Below are 12,816 nucleotides of genomic sequence, written 5' to 3'. Positions count from 1 at the left end.
CCACTACACAACTCGCATATATCTTTACAAAGCCAATAGGTCGTGATGGTTTCTGGTATTTTTGGTCCAAGCTTGGCATACGAAATCTGTATGCACCAGCTTGAGGAGGGGTATTGAAATACAGTTTACTATTGGTTTGGTCAACACTGGTCACTTACTACAGCATATTCGACCAGATGTTAATTCTTCAGATAAGAGCCTTCTCCGACTTACAGTTCCGCAACAGCTGCACATATCGTTGTAACTAGTAGATTCTCCTATATTTCAGTTTGTAGTTCAGCTAGACTTGTATATATATGTAATACTCACTTTGAGGAATACACAGAAATTCCTTCGACACTGTTTATTTTTCATATTCTGTGAGATTTTTTTTTTTTTTTTTTTTTTTTTTTTTTTTTTTTTGCCATCAAACCCCATATATTAAGTTATCGGAGATGACTCTCTTCGAGAAAGAGCCAGTTAGGAACCGACGGACTTACATGGGAAAAACAGACACCTCGAGCTCTTGCACATTTTGCAAGTTTATCTGCCCGGATATTATCCTCGCGAGGAATATATCTAATACTAAAATCGGCAAATCTATCTCTGAAATGAGTAAAATCTTTCAATTCTGATGAAAAGGTCGGCCAATCCTCGATATTAGACGTCATCCTTAGGAGGTCTGAACAATCCGTAGCAAAAAGAGTTTTATCCATCTCCAACGCTAATAAGCATTCCATAGCCCAAATAAGAGTATTTAACTCTGCATGTAAAGGGGACAGGCTTCTGCGCGATCCTTTTAGCCCCATGTGCAGGATTCTATCGCCAATAGACGCAATCCAACCATGCCCACTCCTATCCACCTCTGCATGCCAAGATCCGTCTATAAAGCATACAAGAGATTCTTGTGGAATTGGGGTCGAAGATGTGTCTGCCTCTATTACCGTTGGTGCTAGGTCTCTTTTATTTGCTTTTCTCCATACTTCTTCTTCTTGGATAGCTTTTTCCACTGTATCTTGCGGAGACTCATGGATATTTTCAAACACTTTCTTGTTTCTTGCCTTCCAAATGTACCACATCAACCAAGGAAATGTTCGCAGATTTTGATCAAGGACACCATAGTCTCTACCTCTCCCATATAGAAAATCAAGGTTGCTATATAGGGAAGATGAGGGAAACACCATAGGGTGGGTAGGGATTGTCGATAAAGCCCACACTTGACGTGCTGGGGGGCATTCAAATAGCATGTGATTTATAGTTTCCTCCACTCCTCCACACCTAGGACATTCCTTATTCCTACCAATATTGCGATAATACAAACGCTGGCATGTTGCCAAACACCCAGTCACACATTGCCACACGAAATGCTTTAGCTTTCGTGATGTTTTTAACTTCCATACTTGCGCCTTGAGTGTCATAACACTAGGCCCCTGAAGAGGGAGGCCGCAAGTAGGGCGAGAGATAGCTCTCGCGGCTTCGTATCCAGATTTAACGGTATAATTCCCAGACTTCGTCAAGGTCCACGAATATCCGTCCCTCGAGGCGTTCAAGCTCGGTTTAATTCCCAGAATAAGGGTAATATCTTTCGGGGGAAAGAATTCCTGAAGACGCTCTATTTTCCACTTTTTTGTGTTAAAATCAATCAAGGTATTAACACAAATCAGAGGATTTCTTTCGTTAGTCAACCCTTGTGGAGGTCGCGCTGGTGTATCTGAAATCCATGGTTCAGTTCAGATGCAAGTGTTGAATCCCGAGCTTATAGTCTTACGAATCCCATAAGAAAGAACATGTTTTGCCGCCAACATGCTCCTCCAACCATATGATGGTCGATTTGACACTTGTATCTCTAATGGGCTACAATATCGAAAGTATCTCCCCTTAAGGACTCGACTAAGGAGGGAATCTGGGTATCTGAGAAGCCTCCATAGTTGCTTTGCCAAAAGGGCAAGATTAAAATCTTCTAATGTTCGGAAGCCTAGCCCGCCTTCTGATTGTTTGGCACATATTTGCTCCCATGAGAGCCAGTGTAATCCTTTACTATCTGCTTTGTTGTTCCACCAGAAATCGGCAATGGCACTAGTTAATTTAGAGCATATAGCTTTTGGTAAGAGAAAACACGACATTACATATGTCGGAATTGCTTGCGCCACTGACTTAATCCGGATTTCCTTGCCTCCCTTGGATAAGGACTTTGAGGTCCATAAATTAACCCTCTTATGGAGCTTATCTCTCACAAATGCAAAGACTTGTGCCTTTGATCCATGGATCTTCTCAGGAAGACCCAGGTAAGTGCCCATGCCTCCTTCTTGTGATATCCCAATAATTGATTTAATTTCTTGTCGTACATGGGTCGGGACCTCGGTTCTAAACATGATGGAAGATTTGGAGAAGTTAATTTCTTGTCTGGATGCCTCGCCATATGAGCGGATTATAATATATTCTGTGAAATTTGATTTGAAATTTTACAATTTCCCGAATACTTTGAAAAAATGGTTGTACCGTTTGTATACCCCTCGTTCGAGTCTAGGGTGTTATCTTTTTTTAAACGAAAACACATTATCGTTTTGATAGACTCATTAAACATGTGTCATCTAAATTAAGTGTTTGTTTCATATTTTCGAAATTGTACTTCGTAGATAATTTAGATATGAGTTGACAAAATAAGTCACATAAATATTTCGGATCCACCACAATCATTTAAACCGGACAATTCGGTGCGGGCACGCAAACCAATTAATCAAACTTTCATTTTTTTGGTTATCTTCTTCTTCTTCTTCTTCTTCTTCTTCTTCTTTCGCGTGTGCCTTGAGGAACTCAAAAACTCATCTCCAATGGCTTCAAAACCAAAACCAAAAGACAGAGATTTCCTAAACCATCTCGAAACATATTTATCCAAAAGAGATGGCGTAGACAAACTCCTAAAGATCTCACGTTACGCAACCAAAATCGTCCTCGCATCATCTCTAATCCCAGAAACCAAACCCATACTCCCCCGCCTCAAAAGCTTCGAATCAAGCGTCGGAGTCAGCCGCAAAGCCTTTCGTCTCGGCAAATTCGTACAAGACATCAACGCTCTAAGATCCTCCAGATGGGATTCGAATCGCGACCTCGTATTGATTCTGATCGCTTACGGCGGCGAAGGATTGTACTATTTCGTCGAACAGTTCATATGGCTGACGAAATCGGGATTGATCGACGCGAAACACTCGAAATGGCTTCAGAAGATCAGCGCTTGGGCTGAATTGGTTGGGTATGTTGGTAGCGTTTCGATGAAGGTTAGGGATTTGAGGAAATTGAGAGAGGAAGAGACTTGTGTTGCTTCGACGATTGAGATCTCGGTTTCTAGAGGGATAGCTTGTGATGGTGAAGATGAGAAGATGAAGATGATCAAGGGGAAGAAGACGTTGAAGGTTTTGTCTATTATGCAGGATCTTGCTGATGGGTTGATGACGATTTCGGATATTGGTGATGGTAAAGGAGTGTTATCGGCTCCGAGTGTGGTTTCTTCTGCAGGTTTGTTTTCAGCTATTGTTAGTACTCATAAGAACTGGGTTTCTTGTTGATGTTGTTCATCATTCGTTTTCGAATAAAGGTTTTGTTTTGATACACTGTTCCGTCTCAATTTCAATGAATGATTCAGTTAAGTAGAAAGCTTTGAGAGAGTGAGAATAGAAAATGGGGTTTGAACTAAGACACAGCTAATCTAGATATAAACAGAGTTGAGGGCAATACATGATTTTAAATCAGAAAATATCCAAATTTGGAAGCAATACAAACAGAGAGTAGTAGAAGAGTGGGCGTATAAAAGCCTGTTAAAAAATGAAATAAGAGATGGAAGAGACTGATGATGGAATCTGTTTTGGAACTCCCTTACAAAGATGAACCGTAAGGGGGGGGGCGTGTTTGCTAAGAAAACGAATGAGGAAACGTGCAATGGTTTTGTTGGATTTGTCTACCTTTCTTTCAAGGAACTGCTGTTAGATTTCGAGCGTTTGAGTTGCCATGGAGGTAAGCAGCCTCTGAGAGGTGATTGTAGGAACAATGACGATGTCGAAAGCTGTTTTTGTCTCATGGAGATTGAAGACAGACAGCTGAATGAACTTCTAAGACTTCGCTTTTCGTTTTCTTCCTCTGGGATTTGACCGTCTGGATCATGGCAAACCGCTGTTATCTTGAGAGACTCGGGAAGTATGCAGCTGCACACAGAACCTGCAGATGAAAAGCAAATTTGTCTCCAGTATAAATCTAACAGAATTAGTTTAACAATTTGCAAAATGCAGCAGACCTTGTTGTTACCTATTTGTGCAAGCCGATTCACCCATTTTGGGATCTTTTTGCCAGTAAGCTTGTAGCAAACGTCTTGGCAGAAATGGTTGCAGTTCTTAGCAATCAAGTGATACATGTTCCCATAGTAACTGCAAGCCATGTCCTCCATAAACTCTCTCACTTGTGCTGGGTTTAAATTTGTGGTTCCAATGAATATTGATTTCTTGAATTTGAAACCCGGGCATTGTCTTGGTTCAACCTCAAAAACACCACTTGTGGCATAATCATGGGCACCAAAAGCATACTCTACTCCATGAACTGCACAAAACACCAAATGTCCAGAGTTAGCAGCAAGCAGTAAACTATACGTACACCAGAAGTGCCAATCTTTCGAATTAGACTATAGCAACAAGAAAACACAAGCCCCTAAAGCTTACCTTCTACACCAGAGTGAAATATACCAAGGCCTGCCCAATAGATATATCCGTTAATAGGAGTCAAGTCATAAACATTGAGATAGACTGGTGCACGGCCTGGACCATGGTTGTTTGACTTCAGTTTCGAGAAGAAGCAAAACCGAGCAACTGATTTGTTTTTCAGATGAAGAGGTCCAAGAGACTTCCAGCGTTTCTTTGACACAAATTTCATCTTTTTCCCAAACTCTGACCGAAAGTCTAGCAGCGAATCTGACCAACCTGCCCATTCAGAAACTCTTGTTCAAATATTGGACTCGCAATGAAGAATCGAGACATATAACAAAAGTAGAACATACATTTTGATCTTCACATAAATCACACAAATTTCAAATCAAAATCTTACCTCTCTTCTGTGTAGGTTCTTCCTCTCCCTTCAACATTTGGATGCCTCAGTAGAGGTTATCCTGTATGTAAACATCATCAATCAATAAAAGATTCTGAATGGTGCACATGCAAAGAGCTCTGTGCCACATTATGTTTTCATAGAACATAAGAGACTGAAATGAAAAAAGTTTCCTTTTTTAATTTTATCTTATGCTAGTTGGCTGAAACACAACAACAACAGCTCATATAAAAGTCAGCACTAATCTCTCTTGGCCGGCTTCAACCAGTTACATTATACACAAAAGCATAAATATAATAGACATGCATCTTAAAATAAACAAGATTGGTCTCATTTTGTTCATCTTAATATAAAGAAGGCCAAGTCATCTCAATATCTGTTATGTGATCCTAAACAACAAGTTGTTAAATCAAATGTTAAAACCAAATCCACTAAAGTTACAGAGATCAGAAGAAAAAGGTTTTAGAGTTATAATATCAAAGTCATGTTCCAAAAGAGTTGCTACCATGTCAGAATGCAATTATGAAGACAATAAGATGTAGTTGAGTTTGTGTATTAAATAAATGAGAACTAGACAGGAGAAGATGATACAGATAGATTAAGTAAGAGCTTAAGGAGACAAGTCAAAGCTTTCAACAACTCATTCCAACTACTTGAGGCTAACAAAAAAAAAAAAAAAGTAAAAATGATTCCAACTAATCAATCAGTGGTTAGCTGATGTAAAGAGTCAAAAGATCTAATTTAAAATCTAAAAGGAAAAAAACCCAAATTTTTTGAACTAAAACACTCATTACCAAAAACGGTAAATCTTGAAAAGTGTAAGGGTGCTTTAGAAGTGAAAAACATTACTGAAAGTGGAAGAAATTGTGAACTTTTGATTGCAACCCATTTTAGCACAGTCAATTTAGAAACACATTTAAAGATATCTACAGAGAGACTAAAAAATCCCCTAAGAATGATATGGTCTTGTTTCCAGGGTTTATATGTTCCAGATCTGCCAAATATAGATTTAAGTAAAAGTAATAAAGACTAAGAAATAAACAAACCCTTTGCTCAAAGATCTCATTTTTTTTTTTCCAATTTCTCCGACAAAAACTAAACCGACAATTCAGAGCCAAATCTTCAAATGAATTGGACAATGTGAGACGAATAGGGTAATATAAGATTTGACACAGCAAGCAAATTCAGTTCTTTTGTTTTAGAAATTAACAGAGAAGAGTTTGTGGGGGAATGTGTAACTTACGAAATTGGGATAGATTCACCATTACCGCGTAGCATTAACTGTGAACCACCTGAGACTGAAACTTGGAAGTTTTTTTTTTTCTTTTCTTTCTCTCTTTGTTTTTGTAATAAGTTGAAAATCATAAGAAGAAGATGAGAGAGTGCGTGTGCGTGAGAGAGAGAGAGAGAGAAAGGGGAAAAAGAACGGATTTGTTCGCTCTTTCTCTCTCCCCGTTGTGTCTTTTTCTTTTATTTTATTTTGGTTGTATGTATGTTTTGTTTTGTTTGGATTTTTATCCTCACTTACTTTGGTAACAACAGTATCAAAAACGCATTTGGATGATTAACTTAAAATTGCGTTTCACTACAAAACGCTTTAATAAATCAGTTTTTTTTTTTGTCACTCTCTGCTTTATATATGGAGAATTGGCCGAGGACTATATTTTAGGATATTATTCGGTGTAAGTTCTGAATTTTTTTTGTTGCGTTGTTAAAAAGAATTAAAATATTTTGGTTACCCAACCAAGAACTCTGTTTTACCAAATTACTCTTATCTTCGGCAAAAGAGGTAAACAGAGTTCTTTAAGGGGAATTTGATTAGAAATGCCAAATTCTAAACAAAAGTTGTAGAAAATGCCATTTTCTAATTTTCATTTTTAAAACTGTTATTTTCAATTTTGTGCCATATATAAAAAAGACGAAAATACTCTTTCATTAAATCATTGATTATTAACATTTACAATTAAAGTTTTGAAAATAAATCAAGATTGACATTAATTGTTTGTAAACATGTTGTTCATCATTCTGTAACAATGTGATGGACAAAAACCTTGGTTGTTGTATCTGATCTTCCGGAATTGCAGATATGCAGTGTGGACATTATTTTCCAGTTAGTAGTGGATACAAATCTTTATACTAAACTTTGGCTATGGTCCATTCAAAAGACAAAGAACATAAGTAATGGACAAAAAACCTTGGCTACTAGATGTGGTCCACCGTATCTGCAGACCTGCAGTGTGTACAAGTTTTTTTGTTAGCAATGGAAACAAAACACATGAAGATATGGTCCACTGAAGAGATAGGAGGACATTATAGTGGTAGACAAAAACCTGGTCGGTTGGATCTGGTCCACCCGATCTGGAAACCTGCAGTGTGGACAAGATTAATAGTGGTAGACAAGAACTTGGTCGGTATGATCTGATCCACCGAACACCAGATTTGCAGACCTCAAGTGTGCACAAATTTTTTTGTTAGCAATGGACACAAAACGTATTACCAAACATATATAGTCCACTAAAGAGAGCAAAAGACATAATAGGGATGGACAAAAACCTGGCCGGCTGGATCTGGTCCACCGGAGTTGCATACCTGCGGTTTTGTCTGCATGCGGTCGGGTATAAGAACACTGGAACTAGACCTAGCGATTTCACCTGCCATGGTAGAGGCAAACGGATCAGATGGAGATCTCGGTCGAAGAATTATGTCTTGATGAAGAATTTCTCTATTATATGCAGGCTACAGACTGAAACAAATGGATTTTTGCAGAAAGAGATTCAGTTTGTATTACCAAAAAAGAAATAGAGATTCAGTCTGTGACTAAAAAACATTGAGATAGAAGAAGATGAAAAATTGAGAGAGAATGAAGATGGAGAAACAGAAAAGTCGAGCGTTAGAATGAGGAGAGAGAGAGATTTGTTTTTTTGAAAAACATGTTGTTTTTCTTATTTTAAATTATTTCTTTAATTTTCAGACATATCTGAAAGAGGGTAAAGATGTCTTTCATCAGTGAGCGTGTGACAGGCAGGAAAAGCCCAAAACGAAAGTGGCATTTATGAATAAGTTGTTCACTGTTCATGGCAGAATAGACAATATTCTCTTCTTTAAGTTTCTACTGACTACTCTTTTAAATGTGGTCATCTTTTATTAAACTACTGTATGAAGATCTATGTTTCGCTAAGTTGCATCAGTGACTTTCTTTAAATCCTTATAGGTCCACCAAGGTTCCATTTTGTAAATGGAGGATCCATCATGAATTGCTAGTTACAATATCTTATTTCAATGATATATAGGTTGTGATTCTAGCACCATCAAAGAAACAAAAATTCTAATAGTAACCCTATTTTTAATATATTTAAACTAGTCTGCAAATTATTATTTTTAGTAGATATGTCTAGAAAAAAATTTAGAGATTCTTTATACATCTTAGAAGATTTATTGTCAAGTTTAGAAGATCTTTGACTAGATAACTATGCAATAATTGTTTACTTCCTAATAAACTTTTGTGGTGACGTTTTTGTAAGATTAAATAAAGAATTTGATAGTTTTGTCGAATTTAGCATAAATTTACCTTTTAAAAAAATATTATCTATGGATTTTTATTTTTTAACATTGTTATTGACAATGAAATAAATATCATTCAGTCAAACAAATTTATATTTAATATATAGATAACGTGTAAAAAATTATTCTCTCTAAGACTTGATAACTTTTTCAGTGAAATTGTCATTTCAAGTTGCAATGAAAAATTAGTGTTCCATCATCATTGTGTTTTGTGTAGCATGGTTGTGTAACATCTTTGTGAGATTTAATATGTAATTAAATATACATTTTGCCAAATTTAATAGAAATTAAATTATTTTTAACTACAGATTAACTATGTATATACATTGAGTCAGCCATGATTTTTTGAACTCCACAAGCAAAGAAAAATATGGGTCTTCTTGCATATTTTTATAAAAATATTTGAACTTAACAAAAATCCAACACAATATTTCGTTGTTTCTTTTGTTTTTGTTAACACCTTTACATAATTTCTTAAAAATAAATTTAATTTTAATTAATTATAAGATTCTCTTTTTATTTTCATTGTTTTTGGAAATCAAAAAAAAAAAAGTTTATTACATCTTGTTGGGTTGAACTAGAAAACAAGAACCCTTCAACAGTCAATAATAAACTAGACCATTTAACAAAAGAGAAAATTACAAAAATTAAACTATCAATAACTTTTTTTATTTATTGAATTCCTCACAAACTCAACAGATAAAATCAGTGAAATAAATAAATAAAATTTAATATTTCTGAAAACTCGAAAAACAAAATCATGGAAGTAGGAAATATTTCAAGGGATTTGGACAGCAATAACCAAAAGAAACGTTTAATTCACTATCTAACCATTACATCTCTTAACCATCAAACTATCATATTCTATATGTTTTATGTATAAATGATCATTTTATCCTTAGTACAAAACACCACCAGCGTTACCACCACCACCATCCCCTACCTACCACCTTCTTAGGCTGTTGGTCACCTCCGACCTCTGGTTGTCGACAACCACCACCCCGGCCTTCAGCCACTGGCCTCCACTCCTAACTCTGGCCACCCACTATCACCTACCAAACAATTAGAACAGCAAAATGATAATTCTCCCTCCCCCTCATCCTAGTTTTCTATTTTTCTTGAATGATATGCTATATTTTTTTATTAAGTAATTGAATATGGTTATTCAGAAAATTGGCCCATGTTTTAATTAGCTCAGAGTATATAAAAAAGAAAGAAACAAAAAAATACCATATCCATCTTAGACAGGGAGCCATTAATACCTTAGTGACGTAATTCATTGCATGTGGATGTTTGGATCCGAAAAGAATATATTGGGTGTGAATTCATGATGATCGGATCCGTTGAATATGTGAGAAGGTTTCGAATGATGTTTAGTGACTGTAGACTTGAAAAATCCAAGAGAAGTTGAAATGATGAGGACAGTTTTGGTTGTAAGGTTTAGTGAAATGGGAGAACTTAAGATCTTTTTTTTTTTGTTTTTTAGTTTCACTTTACCATGTAACTAAACTTTCTTCAACATTACAACATCCTTTGGATTCTTCAAGGCTATTTATTGACAACAAACATTTTAATTTACATGAAGGAGTTATCATCACAAGACTCAGATAATGAGTCTGCCAATGGTTTGAAAAATGTAACTTGGAGGTCATATCTTCATCTGAAAGGTTTAGGTGTGTAGAGAGAGGCTTTTAGTTTGATTTGAGAAAAAACTCACAACAATTATCCCTACTCTTATAATAAATCTCAACATCTTATCAATAACTAGAGTCAAACTACTAAATGTTTTTGACTAAAGAAGTTTGACCTCCAAATGAATTCTTATGGAAAGACAACTATGTAATCTTTGTGCTATTCATTGTAAAATCTGAAATATATTTGACTAGAAAAGATGATTATGTAACGATTTGGGAGATTCACTGTAAAATTCGAAATAAATCTAACTAGATAAACATCGCAAAAGTTTGACTATGAAAGAGAATCGCATAGTATGACCATAATGTAACATATTGGGAAATTCATTATAGATTTCAAAAAAATATTTTACTAGATAGTGCAAAATAAGTTAATCACATTTGAAATATTTCGAGAAATTCCGTATATATTTTAAATATCTTTGACTATATAAAAAAAACATAAATTTGACTATAATTTTATAGTATATGGTAAGACAGTTTTGTGTAACGCTTCGAAAGATCCGCCATGAAATTCGTAATATTTATAGTGTCACATACCTCTTTGACTTACGGTAATAATAATTGTGAAATTCCACGAGGAATTTCTAAAATTCTATAAGAAGACTCCGAATCAATGATTTTCTAGCTAAGAAGAATGCATATTATTAACATATCCAAATTTAATTGACTAAAACCATAATGGGCCTAAATTAAAATATGAAAATCAAAGCCCAATAACAGGAAACAAGAGACCTCCTCGGTCTCCGAAAGATCAAAATCAGCGATTAGAGAAACAAAAACAAAAAAAAAAATGTCCGCCAAGATAAACCCTAGATTCGAATCTCGAGTAGATGAACACGTTCTTCAAACTCGGAAGCTTGATCCAACGCACTGCTTCTCAAATCTCTCCGTTGTCTTTCCCTAAATCTCGTTTCTTCTCCGATGGAGAAAGTGCGGTTTATCATCACGCGCGTTTGTTCAAGAAACCATTATCGACGAAGCTCAACTTCAATCTTTTCAACTCCGTGAGCCTTATGGGTTTCGTTGATCGACCCATACGAGTCATCGACACCGGACCCGATAGGTTCGGTGTTTTCACTACGCTTAGATTGAAACACCCGCTCTATCGTAGTCGGAGCTTTAGGTCAGGTTTGTTCGATTCGCGTTTTGATTGTTTCGGTTATGTAATCTCTAAGATTGTTGCTTAATCGACGATTAGGTTATCCTTAGTTTGGGATTAGAAACTGGATTCTTTGGATTAGTTAGCCTTAATGATGTTTGATTATGATCTGTATTGTGCCTAAGCCTTGTGATTCATTTGAAGATTGATGAGAGTTTCCTTTTGAATTAGACTTTGTTAATGTGATGCTGCAATACAATGACAGGATATATCTTAGTATGTGGGACGCAATGGCACGGATGTGTATAGCGCATCTGAAGCCAAATGATCACATACTTGTCTCAGGCCGCCTTGCTTCTTACAGCAAGAGCTCCAGTGATGAATCTTGCGGCTTAGATTTTGGTTACCAGGTATCTGTTTCAGCAGCTTCTCCTGATGTCTTGTTTATATACTACTTGTGTAGTTGAGATCCGTTTACATATATGTAACTGTAATGTTAATAATATGTCTTCTTTGTTGCTTAAAAATCACCTTGTGTAATGTTTGTGAATTGTGAATGATTGCAGGTTAATTTGACAGAGGTGAATTATGCGGCGGTTCCACCAAGTCACGTCTTAGATTCTCAGATATCCGAAAAACCAATATCAGCAGCAGGTTATTATCTCTTCTCTTCTACTCATCATCCCCTGTATTGGTAATGAATAGGAATCCACATTGAAACGTGTTGTATATCTTCTGGTTTTGGGTTTATCATAAGTTCTATTCATTAGCTTCTACATTTTGTGTAAAAAGATGATAATTTTCCCGCTGAAATGAGCTTGTGTGTTTTTGATGTTTTCTTAGAAGATGGTATAGAAGAATCCAAGAACGATGAGATCTACTTGTGGCAAGTCTTCTTTTCGAATCCATACGAGTGGTGGGACAACAGAAGAAGTAAGAAGAACCCAAGGCAACCTGACTTTAAGCATAAAGACACAGGTGAAGCTCTCTGGCTTGGCTCAGATTTACCAGATTGGGTTATTAGACGACTTGAATTGTTAGACCAGAGAAAGTGTTTCGACAATGAGGAAAAAACACGTCGTGGCAGTCTTTCCGAGTGGCTTTAGGATTATAAACATACTGTCAATATAAGTGTGTTGGATCATCCTGAGAATGAGCGAGTAGCCAACCATCTTAAAAACCCTTTTTATATGGGATCAGGTTGTAATTTTTTGTGAGCATTGTACTCATCATAGTGCTCACCCAGAATCCTTACACTGTGTGGCTGTTTATATTGCAAAGTACATTAATTGGTTAATTCTATTAATTAATTTTAATATAAAGGAATTTTATTGATTATTTGTTTTTATAAACATACTGTCAATATAAGTGACTAACTGTCATTTTCTTTTGAAT

The 12,816-nt window shown here is 36.1% G+C and overlaps 2 protein-coding genes, 1 long non-coding RNA gene and 1 pseudogene across 13 annotated transcripts; 2 read left to right on the top strand and 2 right to left on the bottom strand.

The window, feature by feature from the left end:
* The first annotated feature begins 2,810 nt into the window (after nt 1-2,810).
* Nucleotides 2,811-3,630, top strand: LOC104779189 (peroxisomal membrane protein 11A pseudogene; annotated as a pseudogene). The gene has a single exon (XR_015594419.1). The product of XR_015594419.1 is annotated as a peroxisomal membrane protein 11A pseudogene (transcript).
* Nucleotides 3,631-3,660: 30 nt separating this feature from the next.
* On the bottom strand, nt 3,661-6,635 carry LOC104779188 (deSI-like protein At4g17486). The gene is made up of 5 exons (XM_087506776.1): nt 6,308-6,635; nt 5,065-5,125; nt 4,683-4,940; nt 4,276-4,563; nt 3,661-4,188 (listed from the first exon to the last, which is right to left on the bottom strand). The coding sequence occupies exons 2-5, from the start codon at nt 5,099-5,101 to the stop codon at nt 3,932-3,934; spliced, it is 840 nt and encodes a 279-aa protein (XP_087362902.1). The 5' UTR covers nt 5,102-5,125; nt 6,308-6,635; the 3' UTR covers nt 3,661-3,931.
* A 343-nt stretch (nt 6,636-6,978) lies between these two features.
* LOC147947675 (uncharacterized) lies at nt 6,979-7,988 on the bottom strand. 7 transcript variants are annotated; one of them, XR_015594417.1, is made up of 4 exons: nt 7,853-7,988; nt 7,618-7,715; nt 7,395-7,511; nt 6,979-7,294 (listed from the first exon to the last, which is right to left on the bottom strand). It is a non-coding gene; the product is annotated as an uncharacterized LOC147947675 (long non-coding RNA). The 7 variants fall into 7 exon arrangements; XR_015594418.1 differs by having other exon boundaries at nt 7,654-7,715; XR_015594412.1 differs by having other exon boundaries at nt 7,395-7,715.
* Nucleotides 7,989-11,041: 3,053 nt separating this feature from the next.
* On the top strand, nt 11,042-12,759 carry LOC104777697 (protein OSB1, mitochondrial). 4 transcript variants are annotated; one of them, XM_010501994.3, is made up of 4 exons: nt 11,042-11,445; nt 11,687-11,831; nt 11,988-12,075; nt 12,265-12,759. In XM_010501994.3, the coding sequence occupies exons 1-4, from the start codon at nt 11,153-11,155 to the stop codon at nt 12,525-12,527; spliced, it is 789 nt and encodes a 262-aa protein (XP_010500296.2). In that variant the 5' UTR covers nt 11,042-11,152; the 3' UTR covers nt 12,528-12,759. The 4 variants fall into 4 exon arrangements, with proteins under 4 accessions (XP_010500296.2, XP_087362899.1, XP_087362900.1 ...); XM_087506773.1 differs by having other exon boundaries at nt 11,050-11,450; XM_087506774.1 differs by having other exon boundaries at nt 11,068-11,450; nt 12,268-12,759.
* Nucleotides 12,760-12,816: the final 57 nt, after the last annotated feature.

Source organism: Camelina sativa, chromosome 3 (assembly GCF_030686135.1).
Source record: "Camelina sativa cultivar CO46 ecotype springtype chromosome 3, ASM3068613v1".
In the NCBI taxonomy this organism is placed as follows: Eukaryota; Viridiplantae; Streptophyta; class Magnoliopsida; order Brassicales; family Brassicaceae; genus Camelina; species Camelina sativa.
This window is presented reverse-complemented; position numbering and strand designations above follow the sequence as displayed.